Below are 27,971 nucleotides of genomic sequence, written 5' to 3'. Positions count from 1 at the left end.
TACTGATATATGTGTTTATTTTCTCTGAGACCTAATACCTAACAGCTCCTCTTTAAAGGGAGCCCGAGGTGAGAGAGATATGGAGGCTGCCATATTTATGTTCTTTTTTAAACAATAGCAGTTGCCTGGCAGTCCTCCTGATCCTCTGCCTCTAATACTTTTAGCCATAGACCATGAACAAGCATGCAGTAGATCAGGTACTCTGACTCCACTGACTCTTTCTTACTGGATTAGCCAGCCATATGCTTTTTCAGGGTTTTGATTTAAAAACTACTTATGCCATAAAATCAACAGGGCTGCCAGGCCTGGAAATAAATATGACAGCCTCCATATTACTCTCACCTTGGGTTCCCTTTAATGAGTTACAACCCATGTATATGCATTTTGACTGAAAACCACATGCATGGCACTCCTGGTATAAAACAAATGTGGGTAGGCAACTATTACAATGCTACATATTCCACCTATTCTAGGGGGGTCACCATATTGATACACAAATAACTCCCCTTCCAACTAATTCACGTGTTGGTGGCTGCCATATTGTTTTCCTTTTAAGCAATACCAGTTGCCTGGCTATCCTGCTGGTCCTGTCTCTCTAATACTTTCAGCAATAGACCCCGAACAACCATGCAGCAGATCAGGTGCTTCTGACATTATTGTCAGATCTGACAAGATTAGCTGCATGCTTGTTTCTGATGTTGTTCAGGCACTACTGCAGCCAAATAGACCAGCAGGGCTGCCAGGAAACTAGTATTGTTTAAAAGGAAATAAATATGGCAGCCTCCATATACCTCTCCCTTCAGTTGTCCTTTAATTTTGGCATCTCCTACCATGGCCATGCAGGTTGGTACGCTAAAACTGTTGCCTTTTTTTACTCTGTGAAAAATGTACATTTTATATGTGTGTAATTTCCGCAACAGTGGTCCTTTAACCACTAAAATGCCAGCAGTCTCTGCCCCCTTGAGGATCAGAGACCGCTGGTATCATAAACTGCGGAATAGCCATGAATCGCCGCACATACCCGCTGCAACCGCCGTCCACGCCACACGCCGGGAACATCAGGTCCACCCACTCTGACTTCTCTATGACAGCAGAGTTCTGTGAGCTGGTCAAGAGCTGCTTTCATTGGCTCCTGACTTTATCAATGTAGGCCAATGGGAGTTGCTTACATTGATAGACAGGGTCAGGAGCCAATGAAATCGGCTCCTGACTGGCTCACAGGGCTCTGCCATTATAGAGACAGCAGGGTGAGTGAGCTGTAGCAGGGATATAGCAACGAGATTGTCGGAAGCGACAATAGTGGCGAGAATACGCGGCGTCAGTGAGCTGAAATCTATGCCCTGGCAGCCACAACAGCATCAAAACAGTCGGCTGCAAGGGGCTGGAAGGTAAATATATCATAGGGGAGCATAGACTGATTGATGTTTCCTTTAAAAAATCCTGGGATACTTAAAAAAGTAATTTTTACGAGTAGGAGGATAGATATAATTTTTTGCCTCATCAGTTTATTTTCACCTTGGGTTCACTTTTAGCATAATGCTCTGCTAAATACAAAAGCCATAAAGTATTGTGATCCTATATGGCACAACATTATCCTATGGATGGAAGCAGTAACATATTGTGCAAGATGGAAGTAAATGACAAGGCAAACCTTTATCAGCTTTGGTCACTTACATGTCCCTTAATTACAAGAGTTCAGTTAATTACTTGTTGTAAAACAAATGTTGTTTTATTTCAATTAATGAATGGTGCCTTGTTTAATTAGGTCACAGAAATGATCCCAAACAAATTAATTATGTCCTTGTAGAATGGTTGAGGCTGACATGATTGCTAAATGGATTTGCCAGCAAAACCCCGCCTCTTTGGTAAATGGGAGAAATGTGAAATGAAGTATACTGTAAGTGTGTACATTTTTTTTGTATTCATTAAAATGTAACACATGTGAAGGGAGAAGCCATCCTTATATGAGAACATGTCACTTGTCAGTATGCAATAACACACTTCCATCATTATACATCACTATTCCCTATATGAGGACATGTCACTTGTCAGTATGCAATAACACACTTCCATCATTATACATCACTATTCCCTATATGAGGACATGTCACTTGTCAGTATACAATAACACACTTCCATCATTACACATCATTATTCCCTATATGAGGACATGTCACTAGTCAGTATGCAATAACACACTTCCATCTTTACACATCATTATTCCCTACAGTGTTCTCCCCAGAATTTTTTTCCAGCCGGGTGGCATGAAGTAGTAGCCGGGTGGCATGAAAAATTAGCCGGGTGGGGAGAGATGAAAATGCGGGGCAACTATGCTTACAGCATAGGAGGAGGTGAGGCGGTGAGCCGATGACAGCCGGGTGGTCACCAAATCTAGCCGGGTGGAGCACCCGGCTAAAAGAGTCTGGGGAGAACACTGCCCTATATGAGGACATGTCACTTGTCAGTATGCAATAACACACTTCCATCATTATACATCACTATTCCCTATATGAGGACATGTCACTTGTCAGTATACAATAACACACTTCCATCATTACACATCACTATTCCCTATATGAGGACATGTCACTTGTCAGTATACAATAACACACTTCCATCATTACACATCACTATTCCCTATATGAGGACATGTCACTTGTCAGTATGCAATAACACACTTCCATCATTACACATCACTATTCCCTATATGAGAACATGTCACTTGTCAGTATGTTATAACAAACTTCCATCATTACACAACATTATTCCCTATATGAGGACATGTCACTTGTCAGTATGTTATAACAAACTTCCATCATTACACATCACTATTCCCTATATGAGGACATGTCACTTGTCAGTATGTTATAACACACTTCCATCATTACACATCATTATTCCCTATATGAGGACATGTCACTTGTCAGTATGCAATAACACACTTCCATCATTACACATCACTATTACCTATATGAGGACATGTCACTTGTCAGTATGCAATAACACACTTTCATCATTACACATCACTATTCCCTATATGAGAACATGTCACTTGTCAGCATGTTATAACACACTTCCATCATTACACAACATTATTTCCTATATGAGGACATGTCACTAGTCAGTATACAATAACACACTTCCATCATTACACATCATTATTCCCTATATGAGGACATGTCACTTGTCAGTATGTTATAACACACTTCCATCATTACACATCACTATTCCCTATATGAGAACATGTCACTTGTCAGTATGTTATAACACACTTCCATCTTTACACATCATTATTCCCTATATGAGGACATGTCACTTGTCAGTATGCAATAACACACTTCCATCATTACACATCACTATTCCCTATATGAGGACATGTCACTTGTCAGTATGCAATAACACACTTCCATCATTACACATCACTATTCCCTATATGAGGACATGTCACTTGTCAGTATGTTATAACACACTTCCATCATTACACAACATTATTCCCTATATGAGGACATGTCACTAGTCAGTATGCAATAACACACTTCCATCATTATACATCACTATTCCCTATATGAGAACATGTCACTTGTCAGTATATTATAACACACTTCCATCATTACACAATATTATTCACTATATGAGGACATGTCACTAGTCAGTATACAATAACACACTTCCATCATTACACATCACTATTCCCTATATGAGAACATGTCACTTGTCAGTATGCAATAACACACTTCCATCATTACACATCATTATTCCCTATATGAGAACATGTCACTTGTCAGTATGTTATAACACACTTCCATCTTTACACATCACTATTCCCTATATGAGAACATGTCACTTGTCAGTATGTTATAACACACTTCCATCATTACACATCATTATTCCCTATATGAGAACATGTCACTTGTCAGTATGTTATAACACACTTCCATCATTACACAACATTATTCCATATATGAGGACATGTCACTAGTCAGTATACAATAACACACTTCCATCATTACACATCACTATTCCCTATATGAGAACATGTCACTTGTCAGCATGTTATAACACACTTCCATCATTACACAACATTATTCCCTATATGAGGACATGTCACTTGTCAGTATGTTATAACAAACTTCCATCATTACACAACATTATTCCCTATATGAGGACATGTCACTTGTCAGTATGTTATAACACACTTCCATCATTACACATCACTATTCCCTATATGAGAACATGTCACTTGTCAGTATGTTATAACACACTTCCATCATTACACAACATTATTCCCCATATGAGGACATGTCACTAGTCAGTATACAATAACACACTTCCATCATTACACATCATTATTCCCTATATGAGGACATGTCACTTGTCAGTATGCAATAACACACTTCCATCATTATACATCACTATTCCCTATATGAGAACATGTCACTTGTCAGTATGCAATAACACACTTCCATCATTACACATCACTATTCCCTATATGAGGACATGTCACTTGTCAGTATGTTATAACACACTTCCATCATTACACATCATTATTCCCTATATGAGGATATGTCACTTGTCAGTATGTTATAACACACTTCCATCATTACACATCACTATTCCCTATATGAGGACATGTCACTTGTCAGCATGTTATAACACACTTTCATCTTTACACAACATTATTCCATGTGTTAAAGGAACATCAGGGTATCTTTAGTTAAGATTGAAAGAAGACCTAATGAGGACAATGGGATTCCTTCCTGAGGAGGCAGATTAGTAGACCAATGAGAAGAATTCTAGGTTTAAATTTCAAAGATTTTTTTATGCTGGGGCTCTCTTCTGCAATACTAAACTAACAGGGAGCCCTGGCAAAAGTATCTTTGAATCTCCTGCTGCAGTTTCCTATTGGTCTATTGAAATTACCAGTCTTCTCCTCATCAGGAAGAATTCTGATTGGTAAGTTCAGAAAAGCAATAGGATAGCTGACTGGTGAGGGATTCAAAGATGCTTTTGAGGAAATGTCCTGTATCTTCAGTTATTGTGGCAAACTACAGAGGTAAACAAGCCCCAGCATAAAGCATCTGAGAATTTTTTCACCATGGCTTCCAATTGTTTTACACTGATCTGACCAATGAGAATGCTCTTTTTTTTTTTTTATTGTGATCACTGTGAATGGCTCACAGTGATTACGGGTAAAGTATTTTCCGGTTTCAGTTGAGGAGCAGAAATGCAGTCATCAAACCAACTAACGTTGATTGTGGTAATGTGTGACACGGGGTAAGCCGCCGGAGGGTGCCGCTCAGGCCCTGCTGGGCCGATTTACATAATTTTTTTTTTCAAACACGCACCTAGCACTTTGCTAGCTGCGTGTTTGGTCTGATCGCCGCCGCCCATGCGCTGCTACCCGCCACGGATACAGCCCCCCCCGCATACCCCTTGCGCAGCCTGGCCAATCGCCGCCAGGCTGCATTATGGGGTGGATCGGGACTCCCTGTGACGTCACAACATCCATGACGTCGATGACGTCACTCCGTTCGTCGCCATAGCGATGGGGGAAGCCCTCAAGGAAATCAGAACGGGTTTTCCTTATGGGCAAGCGGCGCCAGCGGCGATCGGAGCATACGGGGGGATGCCGCAGGGAGGGGGGAAGCATGTAGCTAGCGCTAGGCTAGCTACATGCTAAAAAAAAAAAAGGTGAAAAAAAACCTACCGCGGCCGCGCAGCCGCGGGAATTAAACCGCAAGGGGGGTTAATGACTAACTGTACATGTTTTTTTTGCAAGCTTTCATCTTAAAGGGGCACTATGGCAAACAATATGCTGTTCCATTATACCCACCATCAGTAATTTAACATGGACAGCATACATTTATCCATGGAGCTTGTGTTAAAAAAAAATAGTTCCTAACAATTATTTTCTGATCTGTATCAGTAAATCAGCTGTTCCTGACACTGATGTGATGGGCTAGCTGTTACCTGCTCTCTTCTAACTACTATCAGCCTTCTGTCTCTCTCTGCCACAGCTGTCAGTGATTACAGGGTGGCTCCAGACCAGCACACAAAGCCTAACTGTCATTATACACCTGAGTTTAGCAGCGCTGGAGCGGCAACAGCACGTGGTGACAAGAGATTGAAATCTACCCCATAGCAAGCATTCCATGATTTTCAGTGAATTGTATTGACATGTTTTATGATTGTTTCCTGGAGTTGTGCTTTAATATTAAAGGATTCTGTTGCAAGCATACATAACTGAACCTACGTTTCTCCATGCCAGTTCTTGTTTTTCCATTAGGATTTTGCTGATTTGCTCTTCATACTGAATTTTAGAAAACTGAAAAAAAATGGGACAACTATGAAAGACATTAAACTCAAACAAAACATGCATTAAAATGTGTACGTTTTATTTCACTAAGAAGAAATCAGAAATAATACTACACAGCTATAATACTGTAATTTCATAGTAAATATGTTAGGAAAACAATTCCTTGTCATAAGGGCCCTCAATGTGAGTATTTCAGCTTTTTTATGCAATTGGACGCAGCATTGAAATGAATGGGTTTTGGATTTTAAGCTAATCATAGTTTTTGCATATTTATTTGGTGGTGGTCACCTGTCTTTCTTTAAGCACTGGGTAACTACAGAGATCACCTATTTAAAGTTTCATTTGGACTGTAGCACTGAGGAATATATTGGAAAATATTTAAAAACCTATTCAGTTATTTATTTAACCTAACAATGCCTCCCCCCCCTTTCAAAAATGTCTCCATACTTACCTATGGGGGTCCTAAACTACAAGGGTCACATGTTACTCCCTGCTACTTCAGGTCTTATCATGCTGTGCAGTCTCTGCCCCACCTACAACCTCTATACACAGCATACCTCAACTCCAGCACCAATCTAACATTGCCCCATTCCCCACAATAAATAAATAAATAAATAAACTGGGGGAAACAATGGTGGTAACAGTTACACCCCCTCAAATCCATGGCGAGAGGTAAGGGTCATTGGCTTGAGTGCCCTGCCACCTCCCACAAAAGCTAATGGGTGGCCAGGCTGCTGCTGTGCTGACAAAAAAATAATTTGGAAGCCCCAGTGTGACTTGATGTTTCAATCTTTATGGGCCCATATAAGAATTAAGCGCTTTTTCAGGATGTGAGAGCTCTGCTTAACGCAAATCTAAAATGGTTCACAATACCTGCGCCCAGATGAATATTCAGATCAGCAGCAGTTCAAAAGAGTTGAGGGTGGCCCCTCCCTCAACTAATAAGGCCAATGGGGAATAATACCTGACCTGCACTTGTGGGGATATTGCCCACTGGAAAAAAAATTGCTAGAACGTGGTATCTATATATCTATATCATCAACATGACAATGACAGTATAATACATATTCAATAAATAGTAAGATGGCAGGCTATTAATATAATTGGAAGAGAAAACAAAACGGTAGGAGCACTCCGTAGTGTCATACCTTTTAATTAGAATAAAAACTGCGCAATAAAAATGCACTTACTGGACACATGTAGTGAGCAGGCATTTGGTTTGGCATATAGCCCAGAAGAAAAGCGTCCCCTCACGGAAACAACCTGAGGTTGCAGTAGCCAGCGGCAGCGGGGGTCCGGATGGAAAGTGGACACCAGGTATCTCCTATGGGGTGACTGTGTGCAGGTAACGTCAAGACGCGTTTCGGCGTGTTCACGCCTTCGTCAGTTAACGTACCTGCATGCACACTGAACTCATTTATATAGCTGGAGTCGGGGGAATGACTTCCCAGGGTAAATTGGGGTTAACGAGGGTGAGGGGCGGGGATCGATCAAAGCTTATGGGGCTGGAGGAAGCCCCAGGTATGTATAACATCTTTTTCATGTCCCCATCTCTGGTTCCCTTTAAACAAAACTAGGCAGGTGCATACATTTGGGCACCACAAAAAAGAAATGAATTCAATATTTATTAGATCCTACTTTTGCAGAAATGACTGACTCTAGACGCTTCCTGTAGGTTCCAATGAGAGTCTGGATTCTGCTTGAAGGTATTTGGACCATTCCTCTTTACAAAACATCTCTAGTTCATTCAGGTTTGATGGCTTCTGAGCATGGACAGCTCTCTTTAACTCACACCACAGATTTTCAATTATATTCAGGTCTGGGGACTGAGATGGACATTCCAGAACGTTGTACTTGTTCCTCTGCATGAATGCCTTAGTGGATTTTGAGCAGTGTTTAGGGTCCTTTGTCTTATTGAAAGATCCAGCCTCTGCACAGCTTCATCTTTGTCACTGATTCCTGGACATTGGTCTCCAGAATCTGCTGCTGAGTGGAATCTATGCGTCTTTCAACTTTGACAACATTCCCAGTCTCTGCACTGGCCACACAGCATGATGGAACCACCATCATATTTTAGTGTAGGTAGCAGGTGTTTTCCTTGGAATTCTGTGTTCTTTTTCCTCCATGCATAATGCCCCTTGTTATGCCCAAATAACTCATCTGTCCACAGCACCTTATTCCAAAATGAAGCTGGCTTGTCCAAATGTGATTTAGCATACCTCAAATGGCTCCGTTTGTGCTGTGGGCTTCCTCTGCATCACTCTCGCATACAGCATCTCCTTGTGTAATGTGCGCCAATGGTTGAACGATGCACAGTGACTCCATCTGCAGCAAGATGATGTTGTAGGTCTGTGGTGCTGGTCTGTGGGTTGACTCTGACTGTTTTCACCATTTGTCGCTTCTGTTTATCTGAGATTTTTCTTGGTGTGTCATTTCAAGCTTTAACTTGAACTGAGCCTGTGGTCCTCCATTTCCTCAATATGTTCTTAATTGTGGAAACAGACAGCTGAAATCTCTGAGACAGCTTTCTGTATCCTTTCCCTAAACCACGGTGGTGAACAATCTTTGTCTTCAGGTCATTTGAGAGTTGTTTTGAGACCCCCATGTTGCTACTCTTCAGAGAAAATTTAAAGAAGAGGGAAACTTACAATTGACCCCCTTAAGTACTCTTTCTCATAATTGGATTCACCTGTGTATGTAGGTCAGGGGTCACTGAGCTTACCAAGCCAATTTGAGTTCCAATAATTAGTTCTAAAGGTTTTGGAGTCAATAAAATGACAACAGTGTCTAAATGTATGCTCCTGCTTAATTTTATTTAACCACTTGAGGACCCACCCTTTACCCCCCCTTAAGGACCAGCGCTGTATTATGTGATCTGTGCTGGGTGGGCTCTGCAGCCCCCAGCACAGATCAGGGTGCACGCAGAGCGATCAGATCGCCCCCCTTTTTTCCCCCCTATGGGGATGATGTGCAGGGGGGGTCTGATCGCGTCTGCGTGCAGGCATGTTGCGGGGGGGGGGGGGGGCGCACCTCAAAGCCCCCCTCCGCGGTGACATTCTCCCCCTCCCTCTCCTACCTCCCTTCCCCGGAGATCCGGGCTGCACAGGACGCTATCCGTCCTGTGCAGCCAGTGACAGGACGTCCCCTGTCACATGGCGGCGATCCCCGGCCGCTGATTGGCCGGGGATCGCCGATCTGCCTTACGGCGCTGCTGCGCAGCAGCGCCGTACAATGTAAACAAAGCGGATTATTTCCGCTTGTGTTTACATTTAGCCTGCGAGCCGCCATCGGCGGCCCGCAGGCTATTCACGGAGCCCCCCGCCGTGATTTGACAGGAAGCAGCCGCTCGCGCGAGCGGCTGCTTCCTGATTAATCAGCCTGCAGCTGGCGACGCAGTACTGCGTCGCTGGTCCTGCAGCTGCCACTTTGCCGATGCACGGTATAAGCGTGCGGTCGGCAAGTGGTTAAACAATTATTGCACACTTTCTGTAAACCCAATAAACTTTATTTCATGTCTCAAATATCACTGTGTGTGTCTCCTATAAGATATATTTAATATTGGCTCTTGGGTGCATGGTAATATAGAAAATTGGTTTATTTCACATATAATATAGGAATTAGCAAAAAAAAAAAACAAACCCAAAAGAAAAAAAAACAAACTACATTAAAACCCGATAAAAATAGAGATACAACTCCATCTGGGTCAGCTAACCATGGAAAATGGGGATGCACTTCCCATAGACCAACCCGTATTTTTATCGGGGTTTAATGTAGTTTGTTTTTTGTTCTTTTGGGTTTGGTTTTTTTGCTAATTCCTATATTATATGTGAAATAAACCAATTTTCTATTTTCCATGCACCCAAGAGCCAATTCTCTTTCTTTATTGTATTTGCTAAATTATGTTGGCATGGTGCATGGATCTACAGTATATTGATACTTTAGATTCTAAATTTAGTATTTTTCCCATTTGTCCACTGTCTCTCCAATTTTTGAGATTTTTCAATCATAAGATATATTTAACTGACCTTTTTATCGTAACAACCAAGATTTATACAGGAAAATCCTGACGATTAACAAGGTTGCCCACACTTTCGCATCCCACTGTGTATAGATGTAGGAAGTGTTTCTGATGCTGAAACCAGGAAAATTACTGTAAAAGTGGGGTTCCTGAATAATGTACTGCATTCTACTATATGCTGTTACAGTGCCTCTTTAACAGATCAGTTTTGTGTTCGCTGAATATGTATGATAACAGCAAAGTGCTTTACTACAAAAAGAATTCAAATAAAAAAGACACCAAAAAGGCATACAAATGAGCTTTCATCCAACATCCTCCTTTTTAAAACGATTCCTATCAGCAAGAAACCATCACAACCTCAGCACTAAGTTTTCCTGCCAAGATAAAATAAGGCCTAAGTCTCCATACTCAGATACATAAAGGAGGAAAAGAGCTATAATTCAGAAAACAAGACCTTTAAAATGTTCCGTTTTATTACAAGCCTTAGGACTACAAGCTTTTAAGTGTTTTAATATAAACACCATCATAAAAATAAAAGATGAGTAATTTGATGGTTTATTTACCACTTCTAACCTTTACAAAGTGTCAAGGCTTTACTGAAATGTTTGCTCCAGGCTGCAGTTTTACAAGCTGGACACCGAATTGTTCGGGCCTCTCTGCTGTTGACCCATAACTGATTTAGGAAGAGGATGCATTTGGACTCACATTTTCCACGTCTAAAATGCTGATTGACATTTTTTAAGTTTTTTTCTTATTTTGCTCTAACTTCTTATCTGCCTCCTACAAAATAAGCAGTTTCTTTAAGAGCCACTCAATCACTTTTTTCACTTTCTGACTTTTATATTATTTATTGAATTTCCCACTAAATTCCCACTGAAAACTAAACAGCGATATTAAATGCATTTTAAAAACATAAACATAAGAAGGAGTTGATTACTGTTATTCTTTATTTATACACAACTCGTTCTCCAGAGTATAGTGCTTACAGTAAAGGTTAAAAAGAAATGTCTGTGTTGCAAGGTCAGATCTGTGCTTTATGTCCAGGATGTTTGATGAAGGTATGGTTTGGGATGTTCCAGGGATATTCTCAAGAACAAAATAGAAACAGACACCAAGTCAGCTTCCACCTAATATATTACGTAGGATAAGTTGGAGGACAGATAAGAAAGTTATATTCTCACAAACAGTGGTTGTCTGAGAGGTACTCATCACAAGACAACTACCAGACAGGTAAGGACAACAAGCCTGTCCTCACTTGGGTGTGCGAGTAACACAAAGAGTTTCTCCTCAAAAACAACAAAGGAGGGGGACAGTGGGAAATGCTACAACTCCCCCCAGGGGTGGCTACTAAACTGTAATAAAATAGTTGTAGGCACCAAAAGACTGTATTCTGCATGTCAACTCACTGCTCATACAATTCTATGGGCGACCTGTTCACACTTTTGGGTTGTAACAAATTGCAATATTCTAACTTGCTGCAAGCAGGCTTTGCATTAACATGTACGTTAAATGTCCATTGTAGTTCACACTTATTATAACGCATGCGTTATGCAACGCACACAGCGTGAATCTAGTGAATCAATTGCTGTCAGTTATAACTTAACGGACAACTGATGGGCAGCCCAGGGAAAGGTAATGTCCATGTTTCCCTGTCAGTCATTTTAACTGACAGCTTTCTCCCAATGCACTGCTATGGAACAACTTATCAGTTAAAACACCTCAGTTTTTCATTCCACAGTGTGTGGAAGAGACCTGAAGGCTCCTTTTACACTGCACCTGTTGCATTCAGTTATAACTGAAAGGACAACTGATGTGGATTAGCTTTAACTATCAGGGTTAGGAGGATAGAGTTTTGTATTAAGAAGCACTGTACATTTGTGTGAGTGTGGGGGAGATGTGTAGGGGAGATGGTATCATAAAGACATTTATGGTGGTGGTGTGGTGGTGGAGGGGATAGGCTCCAAGATGGACTTTAAAGAGAATCTGTACTCTAAAATTCTTACAATAAAAAGCATACCATTCTCTTCATTATGTTCTCCTGGACCCCTCTGTGCTGTTTCTGCCACTCCCTGCTGCAATCCTGGCTTGTAATTGCCAGTTTTAGGCAGTGTTTACAAACAAAAGACAAGGCTTCTAACAAGAGTATGATAGGCCGAGAACAGCTCACTGTGTGACTCATGCAGAGCTTGGAGAGGGTGTGTATAGCTTCTGCCTCTCACAAGCAGTGCTGCACATTCCACACATTCCAGCCTGAGCCCGACAGACCCGACAGAGGAAAGAAGATACGATTTATTACAGAGACAGTGCAACTAGAAGGCTGCAGTAAGCCAGACCACATTAGAACAGGCATAGGAACTTATAGGATAGAATAAATAAGGCTCAAAATTTTGTTACAGAGTCTCTTTAAATTAAATTGGGGGAAGGATTTAGGAATTGTGCATGGGGGAGGGGGGGGGCTTTGCATAGACAATGGAGATGGGAGTTGGTAGGTGATATAGAAGTGCAAACAAAGCTGATGAAAGTACTGTCTCTATGCCATAACCACACTTTATTGAGATAAATATAACTACTGGACAAAACCTTCCCAAACCGAACAATACCCCCCCCCCCCCCAGAATAGGAAGACTGGAGGGGGTAGCAGGCAGGAAGGGGGGTATTGGGCACAGTGATGCCGCTGCTAGATTGCGCAGTTCAGAAGCCGGTCGGGTCACCATAGAAACGGACAATAACTGTCCGTTTCTTTCCTGCTTAGAAAAAGGGGTCCTTGGCGGCAGTGCTTCGTTTCAACACACAGCCGCTCGCAGCCACGTCCTGCACTTTACGGTGGATGCTGTGATCTATGTAACTGCACGTTAGAGCAGTTACAAGGTGGCACAAAGTAAATAGAGCTGCACAGATGGGTGGAAAATAACGGCAGCTCCAAAACCAGTGATGCCTCCCTACTATAAAATGGATTAGGCTGCATTGGCGTCGGAAAGGAAAACTACCGACGTGAGTGCCTGGCTCTAAATGCATATTGTCAGTGAACATTTACATTTAAACTGGACTATATACTTAGCAAGATCATTACTCCAGAACGACATATGAATGTATAAGTGGGTAAAAAAGATGAAATTAGCAATAGTGCCTCTTTAAGTGCAGCATCCAGCAGCGTAGTACGATCAGGCAGAGGGCGGGGATGACTCACCTCTTCCACGTTCCAGCGTGCGTTCCACTCTCTTCACTTCCTGCAATGCCGTCCACTTACAGTACAGTGAGTGGCATTGCAGGAAGTGACGAGTGTGGAACGCGGAAGAGGTGAGTTATCCCTGCCCGCTGCCTGATTGTACTATGCTGCTGCGCTTAATAGCTGGAGGGAAGCGCAGATCGGGGGACCCAGGTGAGGAAGGGGGGGTCCGACCCCCCTCCCCACCACTGTGCCCAATACCCCCTTCCTGCCCGCTACCCCCTCCAGCCCGGCAGCCACCCCCCCCCCACCCACGGCCAGGTGAGTGCCACCCCCTGACTTTGCTGCCTGAGGAACCCGCCTCACCCCGCCTTATGGGTGGCCCTGACAAGACCATCAAGGAAAGGAACATGTGAGGAAGAAAGGAGATACTGTATTGATTGAATAGGCCAGTATCCTGTTACACAGCAACACATGGTGTAATTGCTATACATCACATAGCCCCACATAGTGTGAGCATGGATAAAAACTAGCAGAATAATGATTCAGGGCAAATGTTTGGCCAGACATTTGCTGTACAAGGTCACCGTCTGTAAAAATGTTGTTCTATAGTATAAAAGGTGACTTTGTACGGGTTTACAGACATGTAACAACAAATGATATAAAGCCTCCTACCCGCCCCATACGCAGTTCTTCCACAGCTTCCAGCAAATGTGTTTTAAACTCAAAAAGCTGTAGAGGCAGCAATGTTTCAGAGGTTCCTTTTAATGTGTAGGATATACTTTCGGTCTCCATTTCATCTTTGTCCATGATATCTACAAAATACAAGGTATGCTCATTATACAGCTGGTAATCCTCCTTACTGTACAGAAATGATATTATCACAGTGATATGTCATTATACGTAAAAAATATTATAAAGGAAAAGAAAGCATAAAGTGTAAGGTAAATGCATATACAATACAAAGACTGGAGGTGGCCTTGATGGAAACACCTGTAAATGGGTTCTGTAGAGTGCTGCAATAAACAAAAACCGCCACTTACCTGGGGCTTCTATCAGTCCCCTGTAGCTGTAATGTCCCGTGCCGTCCTCCTCCCATCACCTGTTCCCCAGCGCCAGCACCAGTCAATGATCCGTCTAACAAGACGAATAGTGCGTGCTCCCGCTCGCATCTCCGGGAGCTTACTGCGCAGGCCCAGTACGAGGTTTTCTTGTACTGCGCCTGCGCAATAAGCTCCCGGAGACGCGAGCAGGAGCGCGTGGCCACGCGACATTAGACTGGGGCCGGCAGCGGGGAACGAGTGATCAGAGGAAGACGGCGCAGGACATTACGGCTACAGGGGGCTGATAGAAGCCCCAGGTAAGTGTTTGTTTATGTTTATTGCAGGACTCCACAGAACCCCTTTAAAGCAGAAATTATGTCTAGTAAAAAAAGCAGCCTAGCATGTACCAAAGTCACAGAACTAACAAAGTGCCTTTTAAAATCACGCCATTTTGTAGAAGTTGACAACATAGGTGTGAAGGAACTCCTTAATTATCATGTACTCACTGCAGTGCAACGCTGTACAGGGAGGCACATCATATAAACATAGTGATACAGAGCGAATGAATTCCACCACACACAGAACATTATAATAGTGAGAGTTAAGCAGGTAATTCGTCCGCCGCCTGCCACATAGACCACATTAACTGCAGCTCTAGCAGCGCTCATTTTTTGGAGAGAAAAAGTGCGCCTTATACGATGGAAAATACTGTTTTTTTGTACTGCATTTTATCATGGAAGTGAACATGCAACTTTGAATGTACACACTTTTTTGTGAGTTTATGTCTGTCCATGTTATTTAAATGCACAGGCAGCATGGTGGCATAGTGGATAGTCCTCTTACCTTGCAGCGTTGGATCTCGAATTTGAAACCCAGTATGGTCACTATCTACATGGAGTTTGCATGTCCTCCCCATGTCTTTGTGGGTTTCTTCATGGCAAGCCGATCACACATTCCAAAACAATACAGATCAGGTAATTGGCTCCCCTCCAAATTGGCCCTAGACTATGATGGAAATATGACTATGGCAGGGATTAGATTGTCAGCTCATTTGAGGGAAAGTTAGTGACATGAATATATACTTTGTAAAGCGCTGTGGAAGATGTCAGGGGCTGCACATGCTCATGGAGGGAAGAATCAGAGCAGGAATTCCAGTAAAATTTTGGGACCTGCTGACGAAACAGCTGGTTTTGGCGTACGGAGCATGCCACTGAGCGCCGTAACCAGGCGCCCCAAAGCAGCAATGTAATGCTGCACGGGGCACGTAAGGGCTATTTTGGGGGTCTGGCGTCTGCGACGACTTGCAGGGGAAAGCTGCCAGGGAGTTTTGCGGCAGCAGGGAGAGCCGTCATTCAGCTCTCCCGGCGCCCAGCTTATCTACGACGCGACAATACGTATGCCCTGCTGACGCTTGGGACAGCCCTTCTAGTGATAGCAGCGAGTGTTGTTGAGGTGGTGAGGCTGCATAGAATAAAGACTAACCACCAGCCAGGGGGACAACAATACAATATAGAATTGATTTAAAAATTCAGGTATTTCTGTGCATGAATTTCATACTGTTTTCAACAATTCTAGGGACAGTTTGCAGTTATAAAAGGATGAGGGTCATCTACAAAGCATGGTGCTGAAGTGCAGCAAACTTAGGGCCAGTTCACACGGGCTACCTGTGACGTTAAACAATGGCTGTGGTGCACAATGCTTAAAGGAACACTATTGATTTTATAACATGGGATTGAGAGATTTCCTGAAGTGCTAATAAATAATGATGTAAGCAATTTACTTTCTTATCTGTTTTGTTTACTGTATCAAATTCCTTTCACTCTAAACTGATAGCAGTCTGCTCTAATCTGATGGCAGAGTGAGCCATGAGGGGAGGGGGAATTCCCTTAAATTGCATCTGTTAACTGTGTGTGTGTGTGTGCGCGCGTGCGTGCGTGCGTGTGAAAGTTCTGTGTCCTGTGTCTCTGAAATGTCGGAAGAAAGCAGAGGAAATGTAACTTGTTATAAACATTTGTAATTGTCTGTGACACCACAGCTTTTCATACATTTTTCAGAAAAAAATCTGATATGCAAAAAAACAACACTGGCTGTGCATTGAAGCAGACACCCGCTTTGAGAATGATTTGTCCCAATAGAGCTATATCCTATACAAAATGAACTACAGCTTTTGCCTCTGATATTTAACATGAAAAGTAAGAAAATGTTTACACAGATACTTAGACATTATTTGTACATTGTCATTTTAGAACACTTGACTTGATAGTGTTCCTAAGCTTTGTCCATTTAAATGATTGGACAGCTCTGGTACCATCGTTTACCACCACTTGCACAAACTCCATGTTTTTATCCTGATTTTTTGCATCGTCTGCCCAGTGCTTTGGCTATCCTGGAAACAACATGTAGCTTTCAGGACAGCTTTTCCCTGTCCACCTGCGGCGAGTTAAAAACGTTGCATGCCACTAAATGCTTTTCTCCAAGTGTGGAAAAGTGTGCAGCAATGCATTTAGACGAGATGCCACAGTAAACATGTGTGCCCTCACAGTGCCTATTAATGGTACAATTCTGCAGCCAATTGTCGCAGTAAAATGAACGTGGCAATTGGAAATGATCGACCAGGTGCAGAATTGCACCATAAATTGCTGCGAGTTCAGTATAGTTTTCTATGTAGCCAGTCAGGGGTGTAAACCAATCATAGGCTTCCAAAGCAGAACTTTAAATAGGAACTGTACTGACAATAAAGTAATGAATAAAGCTAACACAATTTTCTGTTACATTTTCTGTTAAAGAGAAACTCCGACCAAGAATCCTAATCAGTAGCTGATACCCCCTTTTACATGAGCAATCTATTCCTTTTCACAAACAGACCATCAGGGGGCTCTGTATGACTGATATTGTGGTGAAACCCCTCCCACAAGAAACTCTGAGGGCCGTGGTACTCCTGGCAGTTTCCTGTCTGTGAACCTTGTTGCATTGTGGGAAATAGCTGTTTACAGCTGTTTCCAACTGCCAAAAAAGCATGCAGCAGCTACATCACCTGCCAACAGTAAAAATGTCACCATGTAATAAATGTCAGAATGTAAATCAGGGATTTAAAAGATTTTATAATGGGCAAACACTGACTAAATCATTTATACATAATTATTGTAAAAATGAAGCACTTTTTTTATTACATTATTTTCACTGGAGTTCCTATTTAAATTATTTTCTGTAGACTGGTCATTATCTCTGGTGCATTGTCTTCTGGTTATCTCCTGCTGAGTAGACCTAATAAATCTGGCAAGTAAATCTAACAGAAAATTGTATGGTGTGTACCTAACATTACATTTTACAGTATTCACTTCAAATTATTCATACAGTGTTTGCCGAAATCTTTCTTCATCCTTGATTCCAGAAACTTCCCTCTACTGATAAAAGTATCTAATGCTGGGCATACACAGCTTGATTTTGAGCCATTAAGATGGCTTGATAGATCATTTTTCCCACCCGGTCGTTTTGCTGCTCGATTCTGGATTGAAGTGAATGGAAAGAGATAAGAAAAACTAGCGGAAGATACAGTGGCATAGCTCTGGAGCTATGGGCCCAGGTGCAAGTTTTAAATTGCCCCCCCCCCCCCCCCAAAGAACTCTATATGTAACACTTGATACGGCACAACAAAACCTGCCAAGGTCATCCACAGTGTCAAAGGTGCAAGAAGGGGGTGGGGAACAGTTTGTTAATGATTACTACTATTCAAAGTATCTATAGAAGTGATCATTTACCAGCACAGGACCAATAAACAGCTAATACTTTGGTTGAGGAAGGGCCCCATGGGGCCCCGATGTGGTCGCTACCAGGGACGGATCTAGGGGGGGGGGGGGCAGGCGGGTCTCTTGCCTCTGCAACCCCTAATGATACGCCACTGTGAAGATGAGAATTGAGTGCGGAATCGAGTGGCGAAACGATTGAGCAGGAGAATCGAGCTGCAAAATCGAGCCGTGTATGCCCACCAAAAGTTCTGCATCTTTTCTTCTCCCAGGATTACTTTGGTTCTTCACGGAATAAAATATGTAATCATGCTACAGAAGAGCACATCCAATTATTTTGTAAACGGGAGCATGCTGAACAGCATAGATATGCTGAGTTCCGCTGCACTTTAATAGCTATTAGATATTTCACTCCTTTGTTTTCAATATGATAAACTAAAACGCTATTCTGAAAATATAATTGTCTTGTCTGAGACTCTGGACATCACCTGTATGACTAGCAGCAGCTATACCACCCTGCTTCAGTACTAGTGTTGTCCGGATCATGAACGATTCGGATCTTTGATCCGAATCTATTTTATGAGTCGATCATCCGAATCATCAAAATGAACGATTCGGATCGCAAAAGGGGCGGGGCAAGGACCGACACGCCCCCTCTCAGCGGGCAGCGGGGTCCTGGAAGCACTGAGCAGAGATGGATCGCTCTGTTGTATGGGAGCCAGCCTTGCAGGGAGACAGGTAGATGAGAGAGAGGGGACATGGGTGCCACTGCCAGATATGTGTAGAGCACATATACTGGCTATAACGTGCTGCCCATTATAGGCTGGCTGTTCCGTAGTGCTGCACAGTGATCACATTGGAAGCTTTTGGCTCAGCACAGCTCAGTGACTTTGCAGACAGTGTGATTGAAAGGCAATATAATCCTCCTGCGCTCGGCACTAAACAGCTGCACTTATCTTCTGGGAATGCTTTCTTTCACTGTGCGACCTTTTCTTTCAAAGTGTACAGATGAACATATAGGTGAAATATATGTAAAGCATATGACTGCAGCATGTGGGTATTACGTGCAAACATTTCTGCTCTCTGCTCGTCCCTCCTCCCTTCTCTGTCCACTCCCTGCCCTCTGTCCATCTTCTCCCCTTCTCTGTGTGTCCACTCCCTCCCCTTCTCCTGCCCACAGACCTGTCCTGCTGTTCATTTCACCCCCGAATGCTTCCTGTAGTAAAATGATCCGAGATTCGGATCAAAGATCCGGATCTCTTCAATGATCCGATTCGAATCATCCGGATCATTGAAAAGATCCGAACTTCCCATCTCTATTCAGTACGTCCCTCACGGGCTGGGGGAGTAGCTCAAATTCTGGCCGATCACATCACTGAATTGCCTGCCCAGTCACAACCCGAGGAGACAGAATCCTTCAGCTAGGCGTAGCTTAGCGGGCCCGCGCAGTCAGAGAACACGAAGACTGAGAAAGATGGTGGGAATCGGCCAGCAGTGGGCGTGGCTTGGCGGGCCCGCACCGCTGGATTCCGAGGAGAGAGAATTCTTCAGCAGTGGGTGTGGCTTGGCTGGCCCGCATGGCTGGATTGCGAGGTGTGGGGATCGTCCATCAGTGGGTGTGGCTTGGCGGGCTGTTCTAGGAGTCTAGGACTAGTTCGTGACGTTTGTGGGCACTCTGCTTACCTTTCTGCGCGGGAAAAGCCCCACAGAGGAAAAAAATCATTGGTGAAGGAGACAAATTCCTGCTGCTGTGTGATGAACAGGTGGAGGAAGTCTGACAAACCAGCAGCGCACAGAACTGGATGGTGAGGATGTCATGTGGAGAGACATGGTGTATAATTTGTGAACATATACTGTAAAGGTGCCCATGCATCAGACGACTTTGGTGGCCGATCGACCGACCAGTTCAATTATTATTATCGAATTGGTTGAAAATCAGTGCCGCCAAGTGCAAGCCCGACCAACGATGCGACCAATTTCGGACTGAAATTGGTCGCGTTAATTGATCGGGCCTGGTGCAAGATGTCGGAAGTTGGTTGATCGGGTGTATGGCGAGCGACGAAGTCCCCGCCACTGCCCCCCTAATGTATTAAATATGCCCCCTCCCCTGTGTGTGCATTTATACATAACCTGTCCTGTGTCAGCCTCCACGCGGTGTCAGTAACTTCCGGGCACGCCACTGGTGCATAGCTTTTTTGCGTCGTCGCATAGCGGCAATATCTACCTACCACAATCATGCACAGGCGCAGCAGCGGCTCTGCAGGCTAAAGGTGGCCACACACGATACAATAAAATGATCCGATTTTACGGCAATTCGATAAAAACGATCGGATCTCCTGAAAAAAATCGAAAGCTTTTTTTTAATTCGACTGAAAAATCCGATCAGATTTCCCGTTTTCTTTGATTTTTATCGATCCGGAATGCCAGATATTTTTCTTCAATCTTTCTAAAGATTGTATGGTGTGTGTTAGATTGTCAATTTATTAATATACATACCCTAGCAATTTTGTCAGAGTTTTCCATCATTTTTTATCATAATTGGGGAAAAATTGAACATACGTGTGTGGTACATTGGTCATATTTTTGAAATGTTACAATCAGTCAGAAAAATTGATTGCAATTCTTAAATTGAACAGATATTTAAAAAATGGTATGGTGTGTGGCCACCTTTAGGCGGAAATAGCCAAGCCTCATCAATTCGCTCTACTGTGCAGGCCCAAAGGACCCGCCCGTGCACAGTAGAGCGAATACGATCGGGCTTGGCTATTTTCACCTTAGCCCAAACAAAGTGCCGCTAGCGTTCCCCACGGTAGGTAAATATTTATCTTGCCGATGTTCGGGGAGCCACAGCGCTGGATTGCCTGGACACCAGAAGACTGGGGAAGCCTCTTTAGGATCCAGAGGCTTCCCCCTCCTGAGGTAGGTATCCCCCAGAGGGTTTTTTTTTAATCTTACAGATTCTCTTTAACCTCTTGCCGACTGCTCCACGCCAATTGGCGTGAGCAGTGCGGCAGCCCCAGGACCACTCCACGCCCATTGGCGTGAACGGTCTTCAATGGGGCTAGCAGGAGATCGCGCGCACGCTGCGTGTGCATCTCCCGCTCGGGAGGCAGAGCTCCCCCCCGCCTTCAGTCTCCGTGCGGCGATCGCTGCTCGGGAGACTATTAGACGGCGTCTAACTACTTTGTAGAGCGCTGCGATCAGCAGCAGCGCTGTACTGGGGACAGCCGTGTGACACGGCTGTCCCCCTGGGGGACAAGAGAACGATCGGCTCTCATAGGCAGAAGCCTATGGCAGCCGATCGAGTGATTGGCCGGCAGGGGAGAGGGAGGTGGGGTAATGCAAAAAAAAAAAAAGTTAAATTTATTTAAAAATAAAAAACATAAATATTGATAAAAATTTAAATAAATAAACAATGTGGGGGCGATCAGACCCCACCAACAGAGAGCTCTGTTGGTGGGGAGAAAAGGAGGGGGGAATCACTTGTGAGCTGAGTTGTGCGGTCCTGCAGCTTTGCCTTAAAGCTGCATTGGCCCAATTAAGTAAAAATGGCCTGGTCACTAGGGGGGGTTAACACCGCAGTCCTCAAGTGGTTAAAGGAATCGTCAGGCAAAAAAAAAAAAAAAATGAGTTTCACTTACCTGGGGCTTCTACCAGCCCCATGCAGCCATCCTGTGCCCTCGTAGTCACTCACTGCTGCTCCGGTCCCCCACCGCCAGCTAGTTTGTACATTTTTACGCGTTGCACCGCTAACGTGTAAAATGTATGTGTTAATGTCCGCAGTAGCTTCATGCACCGGCGGGAATGCGTGCAAATGTACGCGTGGCAGCCCGCCGACCCCGAGGTCGGCAAAAGCGAAACTAGCTGGCGGGGCTGGTAGAAGCCCCAGGTACATGAAACTTTTTTTTTTTTTGCCTGACGACTTTAAAGGGAAGGTTCAGGGTGGCTCTTAAAAAAATAAAAATGCCCATCCACTTACCTGGGGCTTCCTCCAGCCGTGGGCAGCCAGGACGTGCCCTCGGCGCCGCTCCGCAGGCTCCCGGTGGCCGACCCGACCTGGCCAGGCCGGCTGCCAGGTCGGGATCTTCTGCGTTTCAAAATGCGCCTCACGGGGGCGCGCTGACGTCATCGGACGTCCTTCGGGCTGTACTGCGCAGGCGCAGTAGTTCTGCGCCTGCGCAGTACAGCCCGGAGGACATCCGATGACGTCAGCGCGCCCCCGTGAGGCGCATTTTGAAACGCAGAAGAGCCCGACCTGGCAGCCGGCCTGGCAAGGTCGGGTCGGCCACCGGAGGGGACCGGGAGCCTGCGGAGCGACGCTGAGGGCACGTCCTGGCTGCCCACGGCTGGAGGAAGCCCCAGGTAAGTGGATGGGCATTTTTATTTTTTTAAGAGCCACCCTGAACCTTCCCTTTAACTGTGTTATTTGGGGGACACATGCTGCTTATATTGTGCTATTTGTGGTACGTGTAATTGTATCAGTAGAGGACGCTTGCTGTGTAAATATATTATTGGAGGCACATTCTGCTTAAAGGTGGCCATAACCTTATAGATTTGCAGCAGATTCGACCATCAGATAGATTTCTGGTAGATGCCTGTCAAGTCCAATCTGACAGGAATTTATCTGATGTGTGCCACACACTAGGAACAGATTTTCAATAGATTTCATTCTGAAATCTATTGGAAATTGATCTAAATGCATTATTGGACCATTAGATCCAATGCAACTCTATGGGCCACCTAGATCTTCCATCCTGTCAGATAGATAAAATCAATCAAAATCGGCTGCAAATCGATCGAATGGGGAATATGATAGAATCGATTTCTGATCAAACGATCGATTCTATATAATTGATTGATCGATGGCTGAAATCGACCAGTGTATGGGCCCCTTAACTGTGTTATTTGGGGAGTTTCTGCCTAATTATCTTAATTGGGGATGCATACTGTGAATTTGTGTTACTTTGGGGGAATCTCTATATAACCAGGTGTCACTCTGCCTAACATTTGGGGTCACTGCCTATTTGGGGTAGCTTTTGCAAACATTTGTGGGGTCACCATACTTGATTTTAGGGTGTAACTGCCTGATTGGAGGTCAATGTCTAACACTTGAAGGTCAGTCTGTATAATTGGGGAAATGCTGCCTAATATTTGGGAGTTACTCTGCCTAATACAGTATTTGAGAATCACTGTGCCACCCTTTAAATGGTGTGCACAGTCGTTCCAGAATTTTCCATCTCTACTATTCTCTACTACTTCGCTTCTCCCAAGAGACCCTCTTTCCATCCAGATTGGACAGCTCTAGTTCTGACATTCAGGACTTCTCAAGAGTGTCACCTCTCCCTTGGAACTCTCTTCCACAGCCTGTTCGTCTTGCTACAAGCCTGAAAATTCTCAAATGTACCCTCAAGACATACCTGTTAAGCAATTCTATCATTTGCTATAGCTATAATTTAAAGCTCACTGCCTCATCTGCTAACCCCGACCAGGATGTACAGAGCAGAAAGCACAGCAGGCGAACCATAGAAGACGCCGAAAGGTGTGGTAAGCCTATGCGCATCTCCCCCCCCCCCCCCCCACATTGCATCATTTTTAGATTTAAATTAGCGCCAAGGTATCCTTTAAAGCAAACCTTAACCAGGCGGGAAAAAGATGAGTGCCCTGTGTTCCAGGGGCATAACTATACATAGCTCGGCCCCTTCACAAAACTCTGGATGCCAACGCTTCCTGCCATGCCTAACCCTCCTTTGATGCCTTCAGGTATGCAGTGTAGCACAACAAGCGGTATGCATTACTTCTTTCCAATCACGGCTGTGGAGTTTGATTCGGAGCAATTTTTGGGTACCTGGAGTCATTGGATTCATAAACTGAGGAACTGGAGTCGAGGTGTGTGGGATCTACCTAGAAGTGCTTTGTGATCAACTAGTAGATCACAATCTACCTAATGGGCTCCCCTGCTCTATAGGAACACTCCCTCTCCATAGGTACCGTATTTTTCGGACCATAAGACGCACTTTTTCTTCCCCAAACATGGGAAAAAGTGCCTGCGTCTTATGGTCCGAATGTTGCAAATTCTGCCCAGCCGCAAGTTGTCCCTGCCTTAAAATCTTAAGTCCCCGCGGATGTCCTATCCTCCCGTCTATCAATGGCACCTGTGGGGGGGTTGCAGTCTGTGGAGGGGCTTGCAGGGTCCTAATCTGTTTGTTATTAAGTGGCTGTCCCGGCCCTGTGTATAGGCATGTTCCCGCCCCCAAACGCCGCCTCCCCGCCCAGGTCCTCCTCTGCCCGGTCCCTTCTACTGCCTTTCCCCGGCTCTCTAAATGTTATGTGGGGAGTGGGAAGGCTGCTGCACTGCCGGACGATAGCGATGTCCTCGGGGAACAGCGGTATCCTCGCTGTTAACCCTCCTGGCGGTCTATTAAAAACCGCCAGGGGGCAGCGCTGCCTTTTTTATTTATTTATTTTAAATCATGTAGCGAGCCTAGGGCTCGCTACATGATAGCCGCTGCTCAGCGGCATCCCCCCAGCCCCTCCGATCGCCTCCGGCGATAGGCGATCAGGAAATCCCATTCAAAGAACGGCGACGGGGCGGGATGAAGTCACCGACGTCATGGACGTCGTGACGTCTAAGGGAGACCCGATCCACCCCTAAGCGCTGCCTGGCGCTGATAGGCCAGGCAGCGCAGGGGTCTGGGGGGGGGCTCTGCGGCGGCGCGGATAGCGGCAAACCGGGGCGGCGGCGATCAGTGTGCTGACGCAGCTAGCAAAGTGCTAGCTGCGTTCAGCAAAAAAAAAATTACGCAGATCGGCCCAGCAGGGCCTGAGAAAACCTCCTGCGCGGCTTACCCCGAACTACGTTCGGGGTTACCGCCAGGAAGGTTAATAAATTGACAATCTAACACACACCATACAATCTTTAGAAAGATTGAAGAAAAATATCTGGCATTCCGGATCGATAAAAATCAAAGAAAACGGGAAATCTGATCGGATTTTTCAGTCGAATTAAAAAAAACTTTCGTTTTTTTCAGGAGATCCGATCATTTTTATTGAATTGCCGTAAAATCGGATCAACAAAAAATTACGCAGATCGGCCCAGCGGGGCCTGAGAAAACCTCCTGCGCGGCTTACCCCGAACTACGTGTTACCGCCAGGAAGGTTAACAGCCGCTGGGTGGTCCGGGCACAATGCGGAACCCTCTCTGCCTTCACTTCCACTTACTTCACCAAAGTGGAAGTTAAGGCAGAGAGGCTTCCGCATTGTGCCCGGACCACCCAGCGGCTGTTAACAGCGAGGATACCGCTGTTCACCGAGGACATCGCTATCATCCGGCGGTAAGCGGCAGCCTTCCCACTCCCCACATAACATTTAGAGAGCCGGGGAAAGGCAGTAGAGGGGACCGGGCAGAGGAGGACCCGGGCGGGGGGGGGCGGCGTTTGGGGGCGGGAACACGCCTATACACAGGGCCGGGACAGCGACTTAATAACAAACAGATTAGGACCCTGCAAGCCCCTCTGCAGACTGCAAACCCCCTACAAGTGCCTGACACAAAAGGGGTAAGAAGAGGTATCACAGGGGGCCACTAAGGGCACACAGGGGGGGCACTAAGGGCACACAGGGGGCCACTAAGGGCACACAAGGGGCCACTAAGAGCACACAGGGGGCCACTAAGAGCACACAGGGGGCCACTAAGAGCACACAAGGGGCCACTAAGAGCACACAGGGGGCCACTAAAAGCACACCGGGGGCAACTAAGCACACAGCGGGCAACTGAGAGCACACATGGGGGCACTTTAGATAACACAGGGGCACATAAGAGTACACGGGGCATTTAAGTGGACACAAGGAGCACATATGAAGACACAGGGACAGAGGAGGACACAAGGGAGACACTAATGGTACACTTAGGGGACACAGGAGGTACAAGGGGGGCATATTAATTGGGGAGGGGAGAAGATCCATAAGATACCCCTTCACCATGGATGCACCAGGTTTAGTATTTTTTTTCTCCTGGTTTTTATCCTCTAAACCTAGGTGCGTCTTATGGTCCGAAAAATACGGTAAGTATCTGACTTTTCATAATTTTCCTGGCTTCAGTTTTACTTTAAAAGAGGGGCACTTGTGAAGGAAAGCAGCTAAGGAGGACTTGTACCAAAAAATTGACACTGTCCATCCAGATTAGTTCATTTTGGGGCTGTGGTGACTTCTACTAGAACTGTAGTTATCCTGTTCTGTAAAACATTTTCTGCTATATGACAACTTTTTACAATGTTTAAAGTCAGCATGGGATTGGAAACAGGGGTCTTGACATGGAATAAAGAAGTGACAGTCTCATCTTACATTTAATTACATAAGGCATTTCGCTTAACCTGTAGCTGAGCCCCTGTTTATGCTTCATGCCCATATTAAGTGGGAGGTGGCCATTCCTGAACATTTCTTTTATGTAAGGCGAGCTTTCCCTTGTTTAACCTGTCCAGACATCAATCACAGGCTGGGACAAATGAGCGCGCTCACTTCGCTGGTATCCCAAATGACATGGTGACCCAAGGCCAGAGGCTTTATTTGCTTCTCCAGTGATTCACTCTAGCAGATATTAAGCAATTTTATAATCCATGAAAGGCAAAATTAAAGGACACCATCCATAAAACTGAATAATTCCGAGCAGCTACAAAGTGATGTCTGTATTATCTTATAAATTATACGGCTGTACTGTGCGGTAATGTGATGAGGGGAAGCTCGTAATAATCGAATGCCCTGGGCGCTCACTAATATGCATTTAATCATGTGCCATGAGGTGATTTGTCACTACAGCTGACTGAGCTGGTACATAAAGTACAAATAGCGGAGCTTACTGTTGTTGGCCCTGCAGCAGCAGCACCACCCAGATAGTTGGAAATAGCTGCAGTCATTAGACATTAACACTTCGGTGCTTGAGAAAATTGTACTCCATTGGTCTCAACTGTCCATCATTTGGAAGTAATTCTCACTGCGGGACATTTATCAAGAGTGTCTGAGACAAAATATTAGTAGGTTTTTAGAGATCCATGCAGAACTGTCTCAATCATCTTAAGAAATCACTAGATAGTACAGTTTCCTTCTAAAACTGTTGTAAAATAGGTGGAGTTAGGAAGATCTCTCAGACAGTGCAGTATGTGAGGGAAATAGCTGTTGCTGAGGTAACCAATACATCTGCTGTATTGCATCAATGCCCAGCACTGGAAGTTTTAAGCACAGAACACCTACACAGGAAACCTGGCAGCAGAGGAACGCTTCACAAATCATTGAATTTAGATGGAGGCGCTCTGGGAGGGTAAATAAACCTGTGTGAGTACAGTTGTGTTTTTTTGCAGCTGTCTGCAAAACAGAGGTACCAAAGATCTCCTGGTATAAGGCTAGAAGTATATATAAGGTACAGGCAGCGCAGGGTATCACATTTTCAAACACTTTAATTGGTATCTAAACAAATAATACACAATAGCTAATTAGCAATATAGGCCATATCATACATATACTAGACTGATAATACACAATGGCTTGTTAAAGGTCAGGCCCTTGACAACAATAAATGGTTATATGCTTGAATTCTAATAAATAAACTCCTGTCTGTGATGAAACGCGGAAAAGCCGCTGCCTCTCAAGGTGAGGCGGCTGTTTCCGAGTCCAGCATGGCGTCACAACGCGGAAAAAA

At 44.6% G+C, this 27,971-nt stretch overlaps 2 protein-coding genes across 7 annotated transcripts in view; one reads left to right on the top strand and one right to left on the bottom strand.

The window, feature by feature from the left end:
* CCDC73 (coiled-coil domain containing 73) overlaps positions 1-27,971 on the bottom strand; it is a 537,472-nt gene that overhangs the window by 147,086 nt on the left and 362,415 nt on the right. For 4 of the 6 annotated variants that reach the window (XM_068261328.1, XM_068261329.1, XM_068261331.1 and 1 more), the window contains exons 1-3: positions 19,469-19,495; positions 14,176-14,315; positions 6,254-6,325 (exon numbers count right to left, since the gene is read on the bottom strand). In XM_068261328.1, the coding sequence (XP_068117429.1) occupies positions 6,254-6,325; positions 14,176-14,315; positions 19,469-19,484 (228 nt within the window). In that variant the 5' untranslated portion in view covers positions 19,485-19,495. Of the gene's footprint in view, positions 1-6,253; positions 6,326-14,175; positions 14,316-19,468; positions 19,496-27,971 lie in introns of those variants that run through there. The other 2 variants (XM_068261330.1, XM_068261333.1) reach the window with 2 other exon arrangements.
* The window catches only part of LOC137538913 (BET1-like protein), a 228,127-nt gene continuing 220,098 nt past the window's right edge, over positions 19,943-27,971 (top strand). Inside the window, exon 1 of the mRNA XM_068261345.1 lies at positions 19,943-20,091. The gene's annotated coding sequence lies outside the window, so the exon portion shown is untranslated. The remainder of the gene's footprint in view (positions 20,092-27,971) is intronic.

Source organism: Hyperolius riggenbachi, chromosome 11, assembly GCF_040937935.1.
Source record: "Hyperolius riggenbachi isolate aHypRig1 chromosome 11, aHypRig1.pri, whole genome shotgun sequence".
Lineage (NCBI taxonomy): Eukaryota > Metazoa > Chordata > Amphibia > Anura > Hyperoliidae > Hyperolius > Hyperolius riggenbachi.
Note: the sequence above shows the minus strand (reverse complement) of the source record. Positions and strands in the feature narration are given on the sequence as shown.